At 42.6% G+C, this 22309-nt stretch overlaps 2 protein-coding genes across 2 annotated transcripts; both read right to left on the bottom strand.

Moving 5' to 3' along the window:
• Positions 1–14572: 14572 nt before the first annotated feature.
• On the bottom strand, positions 14573–17179 carry LOC147853380 (gamma-glutamylcyclotransferase 2-1-like). Its single transcript, XM_087333623.1, has 8 exons — positions 16898–17179; positions 16068–16144; positions 15862–15909; positions 15705–15761; positions 15580–15620; positions 15422–15484; positions 15153–15232; positions 14573–14972 (listed from the first exon to the last, which is right to left on the bottom strand). The coding sequence occupies exons 1-8, from the start codon at positions 17025–17027 to the stop codon at positions 14752–14754; spliced, it is 717 nt and encodes a 238-aa protein (XP_087189749.1). The 5' UTR covers positions 17028–17179; the 3' UTR covers positions 14573–14751.
• A 2676-nt stretch (positions 17180–19855) lies between these two features.
• Positions 19856–22045, bottom strand: LOC147853381 (bet1-like SNARE 1-1). The gene is made up of 5 exons (XM_087333716.1): positions 21927–22045; positions 21654–21813; positions 21043–21099; positions 20899–20958; positions 19856–20125 (listed from the first exon to the last, which is right to left on the bottom strand). Exons 1-5 carry the CDS (start codon positions 21938–21940, stop codon positions 20036–20038), a joined length of 381 nt encoding a protein of 126 aa, XP_087189842.1. The 5' UTR covers positions 21941–22045; the 3' UTR covers positions 19856–20035.
• Positions 22046–22309: the final 264 nt, after the last annotated feature.

The raw sequence follows: 22309 nt of genomic DNA on the forward strand, positions 1-22309 counted from the left end.
ATCTCAACAAACTCAAAGCAATGAAATCGAAAGGAGTCGTCATCAGACTCCCGACATTCAAAGAGAAGGAGATTGAAGGTGTATGCGAACCGTGCCAATTCGGCAAGCAACACCGGCACCCATTTCCGAAGGAGCGGAACGTGAGCAAAGGTGTACTCGACGTAATTCATTCCAATGTATGGGGTCCCGCTCAAACGGTGACATTTGGCAGATGCCAATATTACGTGCTCTTCATCGACGACTTTTCTAGGCACACTTGGATCTATCCGATGCGGCAAAAGAGCAAAGTGTTCGGACACTTCCAAACATTCAAGAATGAAGTTGAGAAAGCCACGAGCCGACATGTACATTGTCTTCGATTGGATGGCGGCAAGGAGTACTTCTCGGACGATTTCACGGCGTATCTCCAAAAGGAAGGAATTCAGCGAGAATTCACTTGCTGACACACTCCACAACAAAACGGGGTAGCCGAGCGCAAAAATCGGCACATCCTCAAAGTAGCGTGGGCAATGATGAATGAGAAGCATATGCCCAAGTCTTATTGGGCCGAAGCTGCAAATACGGTCGTCTACCTAATGAACCGGTGCACAACATCCGGCATGCACGAGGTCACTCCGCACGAAAGATTCTTTGGAAAGAAGCCGAACCTATCACATGTTCGGATATTCGACTCCATTGCATACGTGCACATCCCCGACGAGAAGCGTCAAAAGCTCGACCCGAAGTCGGAGAAATGTATCCTCGTAGGATACTCACTAGAGCAAAAGGGGTACAAGTGCTACAACCCCTCAACTCGAAAATCTCGAGTAAGTCGAGACGTCGTCTTTGACGAGTCCGCATCCTAGTACGCACCAGAGACAACTTCGACTCCGACCCCGCTCGACCCGAAATCCACCGAACAAGAGATAGAGGATGAAGATCGCCTTACGCGCATGTTCGAAGAAAGTCCGATCACGACCCGACTGAGCGGACCAGAAGAGCCTTTGAGCGATCAACGCACATCACGGCCTAGCCCGATGATGGACAAAGGCAAGGCGAAAATGGCGGAATACGCAGACGATTGCGTCGATGACGATGAGTCGACTCACTCACTCGACAGTGAGTTCGGCGGTTTCGAGGTACCAATCGAAGCCAAGAAAGCCCTCATCTCTACAAATGAAAAGCTCCGTCGATCCACTCGTGAAAAGAACCTTGTAAGCCGATTCGGCTACAACGATTATATGGCATACCATTACGCCTTTATGATGAAGGTTGCGACAATATGGGAGCCGGAAACCTTTTCGGAAGCCGCGAAGGACGCGCGATGGATTGAAGCCATGAATGAGAAGATGCAGGCACTACGCAAGAACGAGACATGGGATCTCGTTCCCACCTCACCACACAAAAAGGCGATTGGATGCAAATGGATTTACAAAGTGAAGTACAACGTTGATGGTTCCGTCAACCGCTACAAAGCGCGACTTGTAGCGAAAGGCTACACACAAACGCATGACGTTGACTACGAAGAGACCTTTGCCCCGGTGGCATGACGATGGTACGGACCGTAATTGCGATTGCCGCGGCGAAAGGGTGGCACCTCCATCAAATGGATGTCAAGAACGCCTTTCTACAAGGCGAATTAGAAGAGGAGGTGTACATGATCCAACCACCCGGCTTCAACTCGAGCACCCATCCGAAAGCGGTTTGCCGACTCAAGAAGCCACTCTACGGCCTCAAGCAAGCACCGCGTGCTTGGCATTCGAAGATAACGTAATATCTTCATCAAATCGGCTTCCATATGTCAAAATCGGACAACTCCCTCTACATACGAAGCGATTCCGCAAGTCCGATCGTCATCATTTTATATGTGGATGACCTAGCCATTGGAGGAGAGCATCTCGTCGAAATCAATAAAGTCAAATCCCTCCTTTCCGACAAGTTCGAGATGACGGACATGAAGGAGCTCCACTATTTCCTCAGCATCGAGGTAATTCGGACTCCGTCTAGAATCATGATCTCTCAACGACACTACATCCTCAACTTGTTATACAAGTTCAAGATGGCTGAGTGCAAATCCACGGCAACCCCTCTCGATCGCAATCTCAAACTAGATGCGAACTCCGGCACCAAAGCGTGTGAGCCGACTCAGTATCGGCAACTCATCGGGAGTCTCATCTACCTCACGATCACTCGACCCAATCTCAGTTATCCGGTTGGTCTCCTTAGCCAATTCATGCAAACACCGCGTGATACTCACTTGGATTGCGCTAAGCGAGTTCTAGGATACGTGAGCGGCACAATGGATTGCGGCATCCTCTACAAGACCGCGATGCCAATACGAGTCGAGGGGTACATAGATGCCGATTGGGCCGGCTACAAAGCCGATAGAAGATCAACCTCCAGATTTGTTTTCTCCCTCGGCAGCGGAGCAATATCCTGGAGTAGCAAGAAGCAGCCTATCGTCGCTCTTTCGAGTACAGAGGCGGATTACAGGGGCGCAGCCGTAGCTGCGTGTGAAGCCGTATGGCTCAAGAGGATTTTGAAGGATCTGGGCATACCCAGCAAGGATCCGACTTCCCTTTACTGCGACAACATGAGCAATATCTATCTAGCTCGGAACCCAGTGTACCACGCGTGGACAAAGCACATCGAAATGCACTATCATTTCATCCGAGAGCGCATTCTAGCTGGCGATGTCGACCTACAACACATTACCACAAATCTTCAAACGGCCGACATCTTCACTAAGGCCTTAGGAGCCGACAAGCTATGGCAATTCATGACCGATCTCGGATTGACGATCCCTGACCTGCCAAGCTTGAGGGGGAGTACTGAAGACACTACGCAATAACGCATAGATTCTGCAACCACACAACGAAGCAGCAAAGAGCCGATCTACCGCGCTAAGCCGTGAAGAAAGACGCAAGCTGAAGCACAGACTTCGCAACTACGCACACAAGCCGAAGCACAAAGTTAGTAACTATGCACAATGCAAGTTGGAGCACGGATTGCGCAACTCCGCATAAAGTGAGTCGATGCGAGTCGACGCGGACTCCGGAACGCGAGTTGAAGCGGATTTCGGATACCGTCTGAAACCGACCCGACTTGAGCTTCAAGGGGCGTGTTGAGAATCAAGCTCAACTTGGTCTAGTGTGTGAACTCACCTTGAGAGTGAAGAGACACTCCAACGGTCAAGAGTCACCATTATGTCACCACTTTGTATTCTAGCATTTAGTATGAGTCATAGAATCATATTCTATGACACATAACTTATGAGCTTTCACATTCCCCATGCTCCATGAGTCTTGTAGTTAATGAAGAGAGAGGGTGACTACATAAAGCACCCTCCTCCCACCTTGTATAATGTTGAGTCTTTCTCCTTTGTCAATATACTTTTACCTTGCGTATTCTCTGTGTTTCACTCTCTCTCTCTCTCTCTCTCTCTCTTACACACACACATAACTCACATCTCTTCCGCTTCACAAGAATCCATCTCTTGATTCTTTACAAGATCGGTAAAACCTTCCATCACAGGTTTTTCGACACCATACCTTAGCCACACCTCCGAGGTGCCTTTCAAGTACCTGAGTATCCACTTCACCACTGCCAAGTGTTCTCTCCTTGGATTACTCATATATCGGCTTACTGCTCCCACAACAAATGTTATGTATGGTCTCGTACAGACCACAACATACATAAGACTGCCGACAGCCGAGGTATATGGTACCTTCCTTATCTCGACCTTCTCCTTCTCCCCTCTCGAGCAATGCTTCGCATTTAACATGCGATTTGTCGGCAACACTGAGCCGACCGGCTTTGTGTCCAACATGTTGAATCTCTTTAGATCTTCGTCACATACTTCTACTGTGAAAACCATAGCACCTTTTGAGCTCTATCTTGAACTATGTGCATTCCCAAGATCTGTTTAGCCGGTCCAAGGTCTTTCATGGCAAACGATTTGCCGAGGGCTTTCTTCAAGCTTCCAATCTTCCTTGTATCTTGACCGAATATCAACACGTCATCAACATATAACAAGAGAATCAAGAATTCTCTCTCTTCATACCTTTTTATGAACACATTGTGGTCGGCCTAATCTGGAACCGATGTTCCATCATGAAGGACTCGAACTTCTTGTACCATTGGCATGGAGCTTGTTTCAGTCTGTACAAGCTTTTCCTCAGTCAACACACCATATTCTCTTTCCCTTTCTCCTCAAAGCCTTCGAGTTTCTACATGTAGATTTCTTCTTCTAGCTCACCGTGCAGAAATGCGGTTTTGACATCCAACTGTTCGATCTCTAGGTCCATGTTGGCCGCTATGCTCAAAATAGTTCGGATGGATGTCATCTTCACGAATGGTGCAAATATTTCATCAAAGTCGACGCCCTTCTTCTGTTGGAAACAATTCACCACTATGCGGGCTTTATACCTGGGCTCACTGTTGATTTCTCCAATCCTCACCTTGTAGACCCACTTATTCCTGAGTCCTCTCTTACCTTTCAGCAACTCTACTAGGTCATAGGTGTAGTTCTCATGCAAGGATTCCATCTCATCTTGCATCGCGCTCAGCCATTTTTCTCTGTGCTCGTCGACAATGGCTTCTTCATAGCACTCTGGTTCACCTTCATCAGTCAAGAGGATGTATTGACTGGCATATGTTGTCGGTGGTTTCCTTTCTCTGAGTGGGTATCTTCTTCCATGATAGGAATACGGTTTCCTAAGCTATGCTCGGCCACAACCGAGACGTCGGATCAATCACAAAAAAACAGGGATGTGGTGAGATGTATCTACACACGAAACAGTAAAGAAGAGAGTGCATTGGATGTTAACGTGGAAAACCCAAATCTGGGAAAAACCACGGCAGCCCTTAGACTACAAAATATCACTATATCAAGATTACAACAATGGGGCATAGAGGGAACGACCTCTTCCTCTCTCTCTCTCTCCCTCGCTTTGCCACCAGGCGGTTACAACAAAGGCAACAACCTCTTCCTCTCTCTCTCTCTCTTCTCTGTACACAGTTGCGCTCTGAATTATTGCCACAACGATAATAGCACAACCAACTCTACATCATGACTATTAAGTTTGCCCTAGGTCATATTTATATTAATATGGCTTTCGGGCTATTTACAAATATAGCCCCGGTGGGCTCTCTGGAACATATTTACATATATGTCCCTTCCATCCGATGAGAGGTTCTCACCGGCCCTGCAACATCCGGTTCTCACCGGGTCTTCCTTATTGGGTACTCGTCATCCGGTTCTCACCGGGTCTTCCTTGTCGGGTACTCGTCATCCTCATCAACACGGTTCTTCTCACTTCCCATCCAGAGGGACCTGTTTCCTAACAAACTCCCCCTTCACTCCGGCATGGGATGTCTTACTAGTCTGATCCACTTCCGACATGCATCCAGCTTGTCAGTTATTAGAACTTTGGTCAGCATATTTGACCTGTTCTCGGCCGTGTGGATCTTTGTCAATGCGAACTCTCGATCTTCTACTCGCTCCCGGATCCAGTGATACCTATGATGGATGTGCTTCATCCTGGAATGGTACGTTGCGTTCTTAGCAAGGTGGATGGCACTTTGACTGTCGCAATAGAGCCGGTATTCATCTTGCCGGATACCGAGCTCTCCGATGAAGTCCTTCATCCATAATATTTCCTTGCCGGCTTCAACAGCCGCCATATACTCCGCCTCCGTGGTTGAAAACGCAACCGTCTTCTGCAGCCTCGACTGCCACGAAACAGCACCCCTACATATGTCATTACATACCCGGATGTAGACCGGTTGGTATCCACAACAGCCGACATATCCGAATCGGGGAAACCGTCAAGTTGGGGTTTACCGGAGCCGAATCGGAGACACATATTTGAAGTGCCCTTCAAGTATCGGAGTATCCATTTGACCGCGTTCCAGTGCTCCTTGCCGGGATTGCTCATAAACCGGTTCACCACTCCGACTACGTATCCGATATCCGGTCAAGTACACACCATTGCATACATTAAGCTCCCGACGGAAAAGGCATATGGAACCTTCATCATATCCGCCTTCTCTGCTTTCGTCTTCGGGCTTTGCTTACTAGATAATCTGCAGTTTGCCGGAAGTGTCGATCCAACCGGTTTCGCATCTGACATGTTGAACCCTTGAAGCACCTTTGTCATGTACTTCTATTGTGACAACCACAATTGCTTCTTTGGCCGGTCCCGGATGATATACATCCCCAGCATCTGTCTTGCCGGACCCAAGTCTTTCATTGAGAAGGTCTGGTTCAGGGCCTTCGTCAGCATCTGTATCTTGACTTGGTCTCGTCCGACGATCAACATGTCGTCCACATACAAAAGGAGTATCAGGAAGTCTCCACCTTCGAACTTCTTCACAAATATGCAGTGATCGGCCTATGTCTTGTGGTACCCTTGATCGGTCATGAAGGAGTCGAACTTCTGGTACCATTGTCGGGGAGCCTGCTTCAACCCGTAGAGGTTCTTTTTTAACCGGCAAACCAGGTGCTCCTTCCCTTTCTTCACAAATCCCTCCGATTGTTGCAAGTAGATCTCCTCTTCGAGGTCGCCGTGGAGGAACGTCGTCTTCACGTCTAATTGCTCTACCTCGAGGTCCATGCTTGCCGCTATGCTCAGCACCGTCCGGATGGAAGTCATCTTTACTACCGGGGCAAATATCTCGTCGAAGTCCATGCCCTTCTTCTCCTGGAACCCCTTCACCACGATCCTGGCTTTGTACCTTGGAGGGTTGTCAGCATCTCCCGGTTTCAACTTGTACACCCACTTGTTTCGGAGTGCCCTCTTTCCTTTCGGCAACTCCACCAATTCATACGTGTGGTTCTCATGCAAGGAACCCATCTCGTCCTGCATGGCACTCTACCACTTTCGGCTATTGGTGTCATCCTTCGCTTCTTCGAAGCTTTCCGGCTCCCCCTCATCGGTCAGCAGCACATGCTCTGCATCTGGAAATCTCTGGGGGACCCTTCTCTCTTTGAGAGTATATCTCCGTCTTTGGCTTTCGGCAACCAGCTCCTCTATTTGTTCTTCATCCGAATCCGATTCGGGGTCTTGGCCGGTTCCTGTTTCAGCTTCCTCTACTTCTTCTTCTGTCGGTTCAGTATCCTCACAGTAACTGGCTGGTTCCTCAAGTGTCAACCGGCTCTTAGCTGGGTGGGTCCAAATCTCATCAGAGTTCATTATCTTCTTCTCCGACTCCCAGTCGGCAAGAGTCTTGTCCTCCATGAAGATAATATCTCGACTCCGGAAAACCTTCTTGTCAACCGGATCCCACACTCTGTAGCCGAACTCATCATCGCCATATCCGAGGAATATGCATGACCGGGTCTTTGGATCCAACTTTCCTCTCTGGTCCTTAGCAACATGTACGTACGCTAGACACCCGAACACCTTCAAATGCCGGTAGGACACTTCCTTACCGGTCCACACCTTTTGCGGGTGTCTACATCCAAGGGCACTGAGGGTGATCTGTTTATCACATACGTCGCTGTCGACAGTGCCTCAGCCCAAAATTTCTTGGGTAGTTTAGCATGTGCTAGCATACTCCAGAACCTCTCCATTATGGTCTGGTTCATCCTCTCGGCTAGTCCGTTTAGTTCTGGGCGTCTTCAAGCAGCAGTACTCCTCGAACTGCCCCAGGTATTCTCCTCTGTTATCTGCTCGAACCGCCTTCAACTTCCGTCTGGTTTCTCTTTCCACTTTTGCGTGGAGTTCCTTGAAGACGGATAACACCTGATCCTTCGTCTTCAACGGTGTGGCCCATAGCCTCCTGCTGTGGTCATCTATGAACGACACGAAGTACAGCGCTCCGGCATGGGACTTCATGTCCACTTGACACACTTCTATATGCACCAACTCCAATGGTGCATTACGTCTCATCGATGGCCTTGATCGGAAGGAGGTCCGGTTTTGTTTATCGACCAGACAATCAGTGCACTTCTCCAAGTGCACGTTCTTCATCGGAATGAGGTTGTCATCGGCAAGGCTCTTCATCCCCTTCTCGCTCATGTGACAAAGCCTCTTGTGCCACAGCTCACCGGCAGTGTCAGATGCCACGTTCACTTCCTCCGGACATAACCGGGCATTCATCAGGTACAAAGTGTTGACTTTCCAGGCCCGAGCCACTATCAAGCTCCCTTTGTTGAACTTCATGACACCGTTCCGGATGCTACTCATGTAGCCTTCATCATCCAGTCGATCGGCTGATATCAGGTTCAGTCGAACCTCCGAAACGTGTCGAACATCTTTTAGCAACATCTTGCATCCGGTTGGTGTTGTCAACCACATGTCTCCTATGCCGACAATTCGGCATGTACCTTCATTCCCCATCCGGACACAATCGTGATCACCGGCTGTGTAGGATGAGAAGTATTTCCGGTCCGGGGTAAGGTGGAATGACGCTCCGGAATCGACCACCCACATTGTCTCGTCGCCGGCAAGGTTCAACTCACTCTCCTCGGTGATGAGCATCAACTCTTCTTCACTTGCCGCGATTGCCGTCGTTCCCTTCCGGTCCGGCCCCCTCCGGTCTTTACCGTTCCGGTCCGGTGTCCGCTTCGAATCGGTACCGTCGGTTTCCTTGTCTTTTCGAAAGTGCCGACAGTTCTTCTGGAAGTGTCTCGGCTTGCCGCAATAGAAGCAGGTAGGCCTCCCCCTTGACTTTGACCATGTCCCCGACTTTTCCCGGTTCTGGGGACTACGGTTCCTTTGTCTTCCGCGTTCCAATTCGATAAGGAGCGCTTTGGAGTCGGAGCTCATATCCTTGTCTTTCCGACACGCCTCCTCATCTAGCAAGTTCGACTTCACTCTTGCTAGGGATAACCGTTTCCCTTCCGGCCCGGCGTTGCCCAAAGTGACAACCAACGTCTCCCAGCTATTTGGGAGGGAACCAAGCAGGAGTAGTGCTAGTACCTCATCGGCGAGAGGTACTTCCAATGATGTTGCCTGGTGGATCCGCCCCTAGAAGGCATTCATGTGCTCCGCCATGCTGGAGCCATCTTGGTACCGGAGTCTTACTAGCTTCCGAAATACCAAAACCTGATTAACAACATTTTTGTTCTGAAACATAATGTTGATCTTCTCCCAGAGCTCATGAGCCTTGCTCTCTTCATTGAAGTTGTTGTATAGACTCATGTAGATGAAGCACCGTATGTACGTCGTTGTCTTCATGTGCATCACCTCCCATATCGTGGCATCAATTTTGTCCGGTCTCTTGTCCCTGAACTGAACTGGCAACCAAAGATCTTTAACCACGAGCATGTCCCTCATCTTCGACTTCCACACTGAGTAATTGGAGTCGGTGAGCTTGAACATGCCTCCCAACGAATCGTCCATTTTTCTGTGTTGTTTCACTCTAATACCAATTTGATAGGAATACGGTTTCCTAAGCTATGCTCGGTCACAACTGAGACGTCGGATCAATCACAAAAAAACAGGGATGTGGTGAGATGTATCTACACACGAAACAGTAAAGAAGAGAGTGCATTGGATGTTAACGTGGAAAACCCAAATCTGGGAAAAACCACAACAGCCCTCAGACTGCAAAATATCATTATATCAAGATTACAACAATGGGGCACAGAGGCAACGACCTCTTGCTCCCTCGCTTCGCCACCAGGCGGTTACAACAGAGGCAACAACCTCTTCCTCTCTCTCTCTCTTCTCTGTACACAGTTGCGCTCTGAATTATCGCCACAACGATAATAGCACAACCAACTCTACATCATGACTATTAAGTTTTCCCTAGGTCATATTTATATTAATATGACTTTCGGGCTATTTACAAATATAGCCCCGGTGGGCTCTCTGGAACATATTTACATATATGTCCCTTCCATCCGATGAGAGGTTCTCACCGGGCCTGCAACATGCGGTTCTCACTGGGTCTTCCTTGCCGGGTACTTGTCATCCGGATTCGGCCGAGGCCGATAGGCTCATCAACACAGTTCTTCTCACTTCCCATCCGGAGGGACCTGTTTCCTAACATTCCACTCATTGTTGCCTCTCGCTCGGATATCTCTGCCAAGTCTTCTCTTGTCAATCAGCATCTCTAGGTTGGATAACTCCAACTCATATTCATCAATAGACTTTAGTAGGTCTGCCAACTCTGACTCATAGTCAGTCGGTCTCTCCGAGTCGACCGACTCGGATTCGGCTCTGTCAACCAGATGTCTCCTTACAGCTGTCAGTGACGACTCGCTTGGCCTTAAGTCGACGGTAGTCGAGGTTGACTAGGGAGTCGATTCCGACTTCTGTTGCTTCCAGTCTTCAATCGTCTTATCTTCAAGAAAGACTACATCCCGACTTCTCACTACCTTTTTATCGACTAGGTTCCATAGCCTGTAGTCAAACTCATCCTTCGAGTATCCCATGAATATGTATGCTCTTGACTTACTTTCAAGCTTTGACCTCTGATCCTTCGGTACATGCATATACGCCAAACATCCAAACACCCTCAGATGCTGGTAGGAGACATCCTTCTCCGTCCACACTCTTTGTGGGACATCACCCTTTAATGGTACTGAGGGAGACCTGTTGATCAAATATACAACTATGTACATCGCCTCAGCCCAAATAGGATTTCAGTAGTTTTGCATGAAAGAGCATGTGTAGAAAGTAGCGTGCGGAAGAAAGTATTAAGACCGAACAGAAGAGAGGAAACTCAGGTTTAATGGAGAGCTTGAGCTTACACGGTATACGCAGGAGAGATAGAGAGAGAGAAACACAAAAAACTATATTCAACAATAATACTCGATCTGTACATAAGACGTGCTTCAGTGAACACTTTTATACAAGTCCTAGAAGGACTGACCGAAGTACTGACAGTACTTCAATGCTCATTAAGAGGTCCTACACTAACTCCCAAATATATTCCTCACGGAATATCTTTCCTAACGGCCTCCTGGTTTACGCACTCGGCCTAACCGATCGGTCCCAACCGATCCGGAACCGCGTAGAATGGCTTCACCCCCTTCCCAAGGGGATTACATTAGAGAGAGCTAAGTAAGGAGAGTGAGAATACAAGATACACCAAAAATGAGGGCAAAAAAGCTATATCTCATACATACCCCCATAAGGGATTTATAGAATACATAATGTAACGGCTAATAATAACCGTTAAAAAAAGAGACGATCGTTACACTCTTGTCACATGCACATAATTGTGCATGTGTTCACGCATACTCATCCTCACACACTCAACGTATACATATTACATATTACACACCACACCCTACACATTACACCCTATTTATCCCGTACACCTATACGGATAACATGGTTACTTATTGATAAGGGGAAAAAACCATTGGATAGAACTAGTAATGATCTTGTTGTTGAAAAGGATAGGTATCAGGTTAAGGGCAAGTCGAAGAACAAATCAATGAATATGTGACGTAATAGTTTGCCCACTACTCGAGAGACTACTTGGAAAAGTAATTTAGGAACTAGGGAGGGTCCTCGAAAAGTTCCTTGGAAAAGACAATTTAGGGATAAAGGATTACCCCTTCACCTTCACATTGATTCATTGGGACGGGTTGTAAATTCATCGAATTCTTGAGGTTTTCGTCAAGCGGGGGAACTTAAACAAAAGAGTTCAATAGACAAGTCTAAGGATGTGGTGGATGAAAATCCATATGCAGCATTAGAACATGCTTTGACTAGTTTCATGACATTGGTTGCTCTAAAGGAGCAAGTGCACCATAACATTGTTGATTGAATGAAAGTGGTAACATGGAATATGAAAGGGACCTGTTCTCCTCATAAGAAGTATATATTATGGCAAACTTTGTTAAGTAAAGAATGGGATATCTTATGTGAAGTTGAGCATAAGTGTCATGAGTTAGCAAGATCCACAATTCATTTGCATGGATATTCATCATTCTATGCAAGACATCTTAATAATCATTATTCAGGTGTCGCATTAATCGTGCGGCATAAGTATTTTCCTCAAGTGGTGCATAATGATCCTTATTGTCGGTTTTTGGTTCTAGAAATCGCTTTTTTTGGCGAGGTTGTGTGGGTGGTTGGGATTTATGCCCCTAACCAAGCCACTCAACGTATTGCATTATGGGGCTCACTCCATCAAACCCTATGTGTGGGCCATCGAGGATTTTACTTATGGGTGATTTTAACATGTGTATTGATGCATCTCAATCTACGTCATGGCACAATGATTCTTTTTAACCGACATCACTTCGTATGGCAGTTTTACAAGATGTAGGAACTTCAGATCAATTTCCTATTTGTTTGGAGATTTGTGGTCATGCAATTGACATGTATAAATCTTTACTTGGAAAGCCTCCATTATGCTTTAACTCTTCTCTTTTGCTTCAACTCACTTTGATTCTCTCATGGAGCAAATTTTGGTAAATTTTGCACCTTTGGATAAGGTCCTTTTGGATATCCAAAGTCAATCACATGTTATTATTTCTCAGTTGCAATGCCAAAGTTATCGTTATGCGAAGATGCGACAATTGAGGGATGGGATCATAGATAATCAATGTCAATCCCATTTGTTTTTCCAAGTGTTACATCCTACTTATACTCAATCTAATGTGGTACATGTGAAGCAAGGGGATGAATGGATAATGGATCCTACTAAAATAATTGACATATGTGTTCATTACTTTAAGGAGTTTATTGGCCCACAATTGTTAATGACAAATGAGGTGAGTAGAGCACATCATGAGTTTTATGATCTGGTTGGATGTATTGTGCATGACATCATTAGTCATGATTTGGATGAGGATTTCACTGAGGAGGAGGTGGGCATAGTTTTAAGACATTTTTCTAGTGGTAAGAGCCCTCTTGGGATGGTTTGACAAATGAAGTTTTTAAGCTATATTCGAACATTTTAAAGGGGCCCTTAACTTTGATGTTTCAACATTCTTGGGATTCTGGTCGTATGCCTCAAGCTTGGAAGGTTGGTCTAATTAAATTAGTTCCAAAGGTGGCATCTCTAGAGTCATTTCATCAATGTAGTACTAAGAGCTAAACTCGAGTGCATATATTTATTACTTATCTCTAGGATACCGACACAATGCCAATGGCGTTTATAAAAAAGGAAGAAGGGGATAAGAATGAATTGTTGGACTATGATAGCGACAATGTGCATGAAGGGGGGCGACGAGAGGTTTCACAAATTTATAGGGTTAATGATGACACTTTTCTTCAAGAAGTGCAAGATTGTAGAGGAACAAATGTCGTATTGTAAGATCCCTTCAATCTGTAGATAGAGGGGAAGGGCCATATTGTTTTACATAACCTGAGCAACTCATGGGGCTTACATGATGCTATAAGTTCTTGCAATGCTAGATGGCAATCTCAACAAACAAACAAAATTCTTAAAATCTTTTAAAACATTCAATTTGCGATAACTACGTACCCTACTTCAAACACAATTTTGACATATGCAATTTGCTTTAATGGCATATTTGCTTATCTTGGATTTATTTTTTACCACATGTGGAAAACATGATGCATTCAAGTTTCCAACTAACTTCGTTGACTTACTTTGCCAACTTTACCCACACAATACAAACGATTGCATACTATATAATGATCCCCAAGACTGTTAATTGGAATTGTGATCCCATAGTTAAAACATCTTAGCCATGCGCAACATTCCCTCTATTCAAATTTTGAAACATGTGGAAAAGATTTAATTTGCATTAGCCAAAGTAAAACTGTGTGATTCAAAAGTTGAATGGAGGACATTGTACCAGACTACATTTTCCATGGACAAGATGACCCACAAGAATGTAGATGATGTGCAAACATGCTTAGCCAACTAGCCTCAAAGTCCGATCATCATCCCAATCAATCAATTAATCGTTTACACATAACTAATTATCATAAGCTGGTTATGACATGCTTAATGAATTGGTTAATTCACAAACCTAAGTATAAATGATGAATTGGTTAATTTCGAACTATAAACCATTGACAAATACACATGTTGCTATTTCAATTCATATTTTTGCTGATTCTAAATAGTTCATGACAGTGAATAGAACAATATATAATCCATTACAAGAATTGAAGCTGATTAATCACATTGAATAGAATAAGTACATCAATTATGAACTAGATGCTACTTACAATTGCCAATCACTTTTTTTTAATGCAGAAGTTTTAGATAAGTTTAGTCACAACAAAGTCATACTCTGTTTTCAGTTAATTTATGATCTCAGAGCATGTCAGCATGATAAGCTCTGGCATTCGGGCAATTTTGTAAGCATCTATGGTTTTCTTTATAACTTAAAAAACAAAAGCCTGCTAGTAAGGACTGGGACACAAAAAAAAGCAGCCTAGGCTGATAACGACAAGTTACTCAATGGAATGCACTCACTGAATTGTCCTTTTTTTCACTTGAATCCCAGATGGTATTTCCTCCATTCATTTCTCACTTTACACAAAAGAAAGAAGATAAAACAGAGTATAGAGATAGGTTCTTTCGGTTCAAGAGAGAAGAAGATAACAACTGATAGGAGGTCCTTAAAAGAGATTAGACATGTCAGTTAAAGAGATTAGACAACACTTCTACAAAACAAAAAAAAAGGCTAGGTTCAAAAATCTTTAGCAGAAAAGAGGGGATGAAGGTTAGTTCCCCGTTTGATTAATGGATCGGATTTTGCGTCGAAAGAGTTCAAAAAAGAAGAGAAAATACAATGAGGCATCCGTTGATGGCCCAGAATACGAATATCCGATTCTCACAGACCCAAAATTTCCCCCAAACCCATTTTCTGTTTCTTTTCTATCTTGCAAGACTTTTTACAAGCCTTGGGCTCTGATTCAATGGAACACTCTGGACAGGTATCGGGATCAACAAACGAGGCTTCGAGAATATACTCTGGCTGGTCACAACACTGCTCTGGCCAGCAATGCTCACCGCTTTCATGCCGACATTGGCTTGATGTACATTTAGCTCATGTCTCACTGCACTAGCCAACTCAAGCACTTCTTCATCTTCATGGCCTGTTTTATTACCAAGTAGAGTCCTTTCAGATTATTTCACCAATAACTTTGATTCCAAAGTTTCTAAACATTTTTTTTGGGTGTGGGTGTCAAATGGTTTGATTACAAATACTTGAATCTCCATATAAAAACTCCAACATATAGTAACATATAAAATTCAACATATATAGTAATCATTACCTATCTCTCTTAATGCTTCCACGAGGCGGAAAAGATACTCGCAATTAGTCCCACAAGGTCCAGTTGCAGTTGCTATCTGTCTGGAATTATTAAAGAAAACAAAGTAAATTATATGTTCGTTGTCCATTGTTCAATGAGAGCAACACGTCTAATTGGCCACATTTTAAGAGCAGTTAAAAAAATGCAGGATCATACTTTAGCAAAATTCCAGATGTCAAAAAAATATTTTGATGAGAATTAAGCCAAGTATATAACAAATCTAAACTCACTTTGCTATCTCTTCCTTTGACGCTGGGCCAAGGTAGTATATGCTTGCAGGAGTAGATGTGAACCTGTGTGGTCAAAAAACAAAAGAAATGTGTGAGATCAAAGGATGAATGGAATACAATCATAAAAACAAGCACATTATAAATACATTTTCACTTACACTTGAACATTGCAAACAACAGCAATGTCGGGAGAATCTTCCTGAAAATTTTCATAGCGGACATTTATCAGCAAACTATTTTACATATTTTCACCCAAGCTCTGAATCCTCACAAATAAGCTCACCGTAAAAAACTCTACACAATCGATTGTGTCATACTCAGATTCCCTTTTGCGCAGATACTGCTCAAAAATCATAAGATTCAAGTTAGATCACAGAGAACACCAGATCAATACATATTGCCCATCTTAATGACCATTCGTAGAAATAAACAGCACTTACCGACATGGCCTTTGCTTCACATCCTTTAATTCGTAAGGCCACACCCCACTGCAATAGCAAACAGGGCATCATTTAATTGGGTAGGTAAAAAAACACTTATCACTCAATGGTGAAGAATTAAAAGGCAGCAATTATACAGACAGTGATCCAGAAATGGAGGCTAACTCAGTAATAAATGAGAGATGAGAGAACACAATGATACATACGCATACGCTATCCTCGTCTTCTTCCAACGTAGCAACTCGAGCAGGATAATCCCACGTCCCTCTATGCTCAAAGCAAGCTACAGAAGGAATACAACATCAAGATAATGCATCACAATTATAGTATCATATAATCGAATAGGCACAATCAGCAAAAGGTTTGGCAGATCTCGAATTCTCATTGTGCTTTGACAACCTTCTATGACTCAAATCCAGTATGATGAATTACCATGGAACAGGGTTTACACGAGAAATGCATGTTGGAGGTGTTTCATCACCTCGAATCTCAGAAACTATCATCAACCCAAATATCACAAGACAGGCTACAAGAACCTTCAAACCAGATTTATGGATGATACAATAACCTGAAACTAGATTCATGAATGCTACTATAGCCTGAAACTAGATTCATGAATGCTACTATAGCCTTTCATCATAACTAGCCTAATGTAGGCATAATTTCGTTCATCATCCATATTCACATGGCACTAAACCTATTCTTATCAATGCTACCATTCCATTTACCAGCATATAAATAACCAGGCGAGTGGTTACTGCTTCCATACAAATAACCATTTTCCATCGAATAATGGCCATCCTCCTCCATGGAACATCCTACTTTACTATCAGATCAAGGAACTGGAGAAAGTCAAGGTAGGGTTCAAGGCTATAACCCAAATCGCCCGAATTATGTACATAAGGCACAACAATTGTAGCATAAAGCCAAAATCCCAATAATACAGATGATCTTTATAAATGTACATGGCACATACGAAAACATATATGTATATGACACGTATACATATATTTAAAGAGGTACATTGTAGGCATACCTAGATGAAAAGCCCTCCGACGACCTTTGATGAAGCCCACAATTTTGCGATCATATTCAAATCCAGCTTTCCATATCAAGGAGTGGTACCCAAAGATCCAGGTTTCTTTTTCTTGCTGTTTCTGCTCCATGTTCAAATGTGCACCGAATAAAGATGGTTAACAAAATACAAGATCTCTCCCTGCCCCCAGAGAACGGATCCCCAATGGCAAAGAGATCGGAGAGAAAAAAGGGAGGGAGAAAAGTCTTCAGAATTGCAGGGTTAGAGAACAGAAAAGCTGCCAAATTTGCAGAGAAAGGGGTTTAAAACAGCAGAAAAACAGCGACAGCTGGTTTCTAGTTAGCAGAAAAAAGGAAAAATCTGAGGGAATTCCGATCGGCAGAGCAGGGGAAAGAAAACAAAATCAAAGGAATCGAAAATAGAAATTTAAAATTAAAAAAAAACGTTTGAATCTGCAGGGAGAGGAAAGGAGGAGGGGAAAATCTGTAAAGATCTGCAAGGCGAAGGTGGATAATAGAGATTTGGGCGAGGGACCGAGAGGAACAGAGTAGGGTCCCTCTCTCTGCCCAAAAACCCTAAAATTCACGCTTCGCCCCGACAACAGAGGAAGGAAAAACAGAGAGCAGAAGATGAAGAGGAAGATAGAAAGAAAGCGTTTTGTTTTGTTTGCTTTTTTCACCGCATTTGCGAATGGTATATAAATGTAATGTAATGTGCACAGATTCATGCATGGGCACCATGAATCTGTTTTTGTGACCAGATACATTGAACCTCCCCTGTTCCTCAATCCTCCCACACCCTTTCAACCCTTATCATGATAATCTCATTCATTCATATATTCATATTCATTCATTCATTCATTCATTCATTATCTTTTTGCCCTGTTTTTTGGCAATTTGAGAGGAGTTTCATAAACACCATCACCACCCATGCGAAGAAGAAGCTCTTCCTCCGGATCTCCCCACGGAAAAATCCCGTGACCACGTTCTTTGCGTGACCCATCGCCCAAAAAACCCGAATTGGATAATACAGATAAATAAAAAAAAGATCTCTTCAGGCTCCCTTCTTGTCTGACAATCGGCTCTCTCCGTGCTCTCGATTGTCTCTCGCGGTGCTCCGAAATCCCATCGTTTCCCATTCATGCCCTGCCCTCCAATGACAATGCGCCGATCTTTCAAGGAGAAGCCAAACAGAAAAAAAGAAAACTATTAAAAATCCATGTGTCAGCTAACTACTACCATCAGATGTGACCAGGTTCATTGAAGCCTTTTTATTTATTGTCAATCAAATTTGGTGAGTAACTCAAAGAAAGAAATGTTACCATGCATCGATTATATTATTGTGCATAATTTTACCTTTCTTTGATTTATGGTCTTCACCCGTTCTTGTTATGTGCCACCTCTGACTGAATCGGCTCCCAACCCAAGAAAATGTTGTGAAAACAACTACCTAGGCAATACTAAAGAATGCACTGGATAAGTCACGAGATGAGCATGAAGTAAGAGAGAAGTTACACATGCATTAGAATCTGGAGCCAATGCCCACAAAACCATGATAGAGAGCAATTCTCTACTCTTGCTTCTCATAATCGAAGTCCCCAAATTGAAGAGTGGTGTGTGCTTCACTATATAGTGTTTTTTGGGGGAAGGAGGGGTCCAAGAGAATCTGGGGCTTTTTGGAGGTCCACTCGTCTCATGAAATTTTGCACGTGGGGCTTCAATCATAATCGGGAGCTTATCGTCACACTGTTGTTTTATTTTCCTAGCCCATTTGTGCTATGTGTAAAAGAAAACATATTTTAGGCATAGCAATGACGGCTTTTAGGTGGCCTACTGTAGGAGACTTAGGTTCATGTTCACTCTTTATATCGTGGAAGAATATATCAATGTTCAAGTTGTATAGACATTATTTTAGTAACAAATGAATAATGCTCATGCACCCAAACTTAAAAGGTGTAGATTTTTTACGACTAATGGGCGTGAACTCCAATCTCCTTTTGAACATTTCCGAATATATTTTACTCTCTGAACATGTGCTATCTATGAGCTCTAAGAATAACTCATATGGGCCACATGAATCAACTATGTATTTGACTAGGAAGGAAGTGGTTTCTCCCTTCTCTTTACGCATACTCTTAAGGGTGGAACCTTGACATAGGTTTTGCAATTCATTGCAAAGGAAAACATTTGAGATGAACTTTGAGAAACAAATTTGTAGCTGTTTTAGCCATTCACATGGGAATGAATTAACAGTTTAGAATCATTTAAAAGTAGGTAAGAAGTTACAATTTAAAAACTAAAGGGTCTGTATGTGCTCTTGTTATGTACGTCACTCTAACATGGGCAATAATACAATGCAACATGTTGATAAATTGATTAATGTATACATCTTCTACATATTCACATGTAGCGATCTTCTGCATTATCCACTGTGCAAATTAATATTACCATATTAATGCTAAGTAATGTACCTCCAATTTAATATATATGTTTTGTGTAAGTTGATCTTACAATGCCTTCAATATTTCACCTTGACAATAAGTTTTTTCATTTTTGTTTGGTGTTTGCTTTTTAAGATACATACATTGCTTTTATAGAAAACAAGAGTGCGTACTAATGTAGCTAGTTTAGACAAAAAAAACCAAACATACTGTACATATTGTCTAGTTTCATTCATTATCATATCCTTTCACAATATCAGCATATTGGTGTTTATTTCATCGATCTTTTTGGGGTTTGTTTGAAAATCCCATCACATTAGGTGAACCATTATATATGTACACAGCAATCATTTACAGTGATTAATCGATATAAGGCCAATAATTAACTTATCATTCTGAAGAGAGGCGAACCCTAATTATAACAGGCACCCATGCTAGCTACATTCAACAATTAAAACCTGTAATTATTAAGAAATTTCACCCTCCTCACATACCCATCCAGACATGTCACAAGGAAATTCCGAAGTTCCTCATCATGAAATTTATTCTTATAAGAAACTGATAATAATAAACTCCTCCATTTTGCATCACAGGCATTCCAACGTCCTTATAATACAAGCCCGGGATGTTAGAAGGTTAGTTTTAGAATACAGGAGAATGATTGTGTGTGAATGAAGTATCCCCATTGATGTCCCTATTCATCTGACCAAGAAATAGACAAGAAGAAACACGCCGACAAAGATAGCAATCATCATCAACAAGCTTTTTCCTGATTTTGCTTCGAACACCTGTCAAATTACCAAATATCCAAGTGGAGCATAATGCTATCTTGGGCTTATAGTAATGTCTTCAAACATCAAACCAGTGACAGCAAAACAACAGCATAACATAACAAGAAACATTCAACTAGTCATAGATACAAGCAAAGTCGATAAACACGCGTGATACTCCAGCCCTTTGGATTCAAAGAAAACTTTAGATATTGTTCTAAAAGCAAAAACATAAAAGAGTAAAGATATTGTGATATGAGGGAGGGATAACGTATGCGTGTTTTTTATTTGTATATGTCTTTTATTTTTTATGGCGGATACCCATCTTTTATTGAATAGATTGTCATGAGCTATCCTTGAACAATTACGAAAGAAGGGATTCAAAGAGTTAATGCATGCTGATAATATGCTTTGGAAGTATGAAAAGAGAGCCCAAGCATAGTTCCTTTAGCAAGAAAATTAGATATGAAAATATACAACAGCTCATTCCTATGCATCCCACAGTGTTGACAAACTTATAGCCAGAAACAAAGTAGGGACACCAAAATTATACATTCTTTACTTGAAAAACTCAAAAAGATGCATCGACTTGTGTGTATGAAAACCATTGAAAAGAGAAGAAAAACCACAGTTGTAAACAGAACAAGATGCAAAAATAATTGTACACAATTAATTGCTTGAAACTCAAAAAAAAACAATTTGTATTTTTTTTGTGTGTGTGAACACCTCCACATTATTATTGATTTTCAGGACTCGTGTGTATTTGAGATAACATTAACGGCAGTGCTTACTTTCTTAAATCTCTCTGTTGTTGTTGAGAGAAGACCCCTCGATGTATCCATCTGATTTCCCTATTAATACATAAAGCAAAATCATATCAGGAAACTGAGAAAAAAAATATTACAAACCATTTGTTTGCTAGACTACAACCATACCATAGAGTCCAGGAGTCGATTCTGAGAATTCACTTCTTCATTTATATCAGTCGTCAACTGAAAATGAAGTAGAAAGCCACATTATTCCTATGGTAATCGTCTTTTCCATTATTCATATATCGAAAGGAATAATCATCCAAAGAGTAAAAGACATAATCATCCACATGATATAAGGAACAATCTTTCACATTATTCAAATGACAGAATGCATGACCTTTCCCAAAGGCATGATTGTTCAGATAATCATTCACATTAACCACAAAATGAGGGTGTTCTTTCACATTAATCAAGTAATGAAATGGAGATCTTTCACCTTTATCATTGCATTATGAAGGGATGAACTTTTGCATTAATCACATTGTGAAGGCAAGTTCATTCACATAATTCATATGATTAGAAGGCATGATCTCAAATTACGAATATGTGATCTTTTATATAGCTCATATCATATAGTTCACACCATCAAACGCATGATCGATCTGATCATCAAATGCATGACCTTTTATATAACTCACACAAGAAGACCATGATCTTCACAACATTCACACAACAAAGGCAAGATCTTTCTGAGAACAGAGACAAAAACTAGAATCGCAAGGATGGAATCTTACTTTCTTGAGAATGCCCACTTTATCTTTCAATCCATCAAGTGATCTATCGTTATCTTGCTCAGAGATCTCTAAACTCGAATGCGCAGAATAAGAGGATGATGCACGATTCACACCTTCTTCAAGACCTTCAAAGAGTGAAGATCTGACACCGCGATAATCTCTGAAAACGCCCACCAAAAAATCTCTTTTCTCCTTTCTTTCCAAAGATTTCTCGATTTCAGGTATTCAAGGGAAGATCGAATCGGGAAAGGAAGGAGAAGGGCATGAACTTACCTCCGCGCGTTCATTTGTTCTGATGAAGAGATGCAGGATCAAAGTTTCATGAAAAGCCAAAGCTGCTGCCGCTGCTACTCTTCCTTCTCCTTCTTCTTCTTCTTCTTCTGTATATGTCTAGACTCTAGAGTTTAAAGAGAGAATTCTTCTTTATTTCACTAAATGCCCCTGAGTTTTCTCTATTTCCTCGGACTTACCCTTGGGAGGACATATTCAATGGAAGGACTTTCAATGAAATATGTGGGGAATTAAAGATCAAAATCGAGGAAGTCTCGAGACCACGACAAGTGAAGCTTACCTATGTATGTATGTATGTATGTATGTATGTATGTATGTATGTATGTATGTATATGTATGCATATATTGTATGTATATTTCCGGAA

This window comes from Azolla caroliniana, unplaced genomic scaffold (assembly GCF_043228905.1).
Source record: "Azolla caroliniana isolate FFs.n. ecotype wild unplaced genomic scaffold, voAzoCaro1.0.p SCAF_17, whole genome shotgun sequence".
NCBI classification, from domain to species: domain Eukaryota; kingdom Viridiplantae; phylum Streptophyta; class Polypodiopsida; order Salviniales; family Salviniaceae; genus Azolla; species Azolla caroliniana.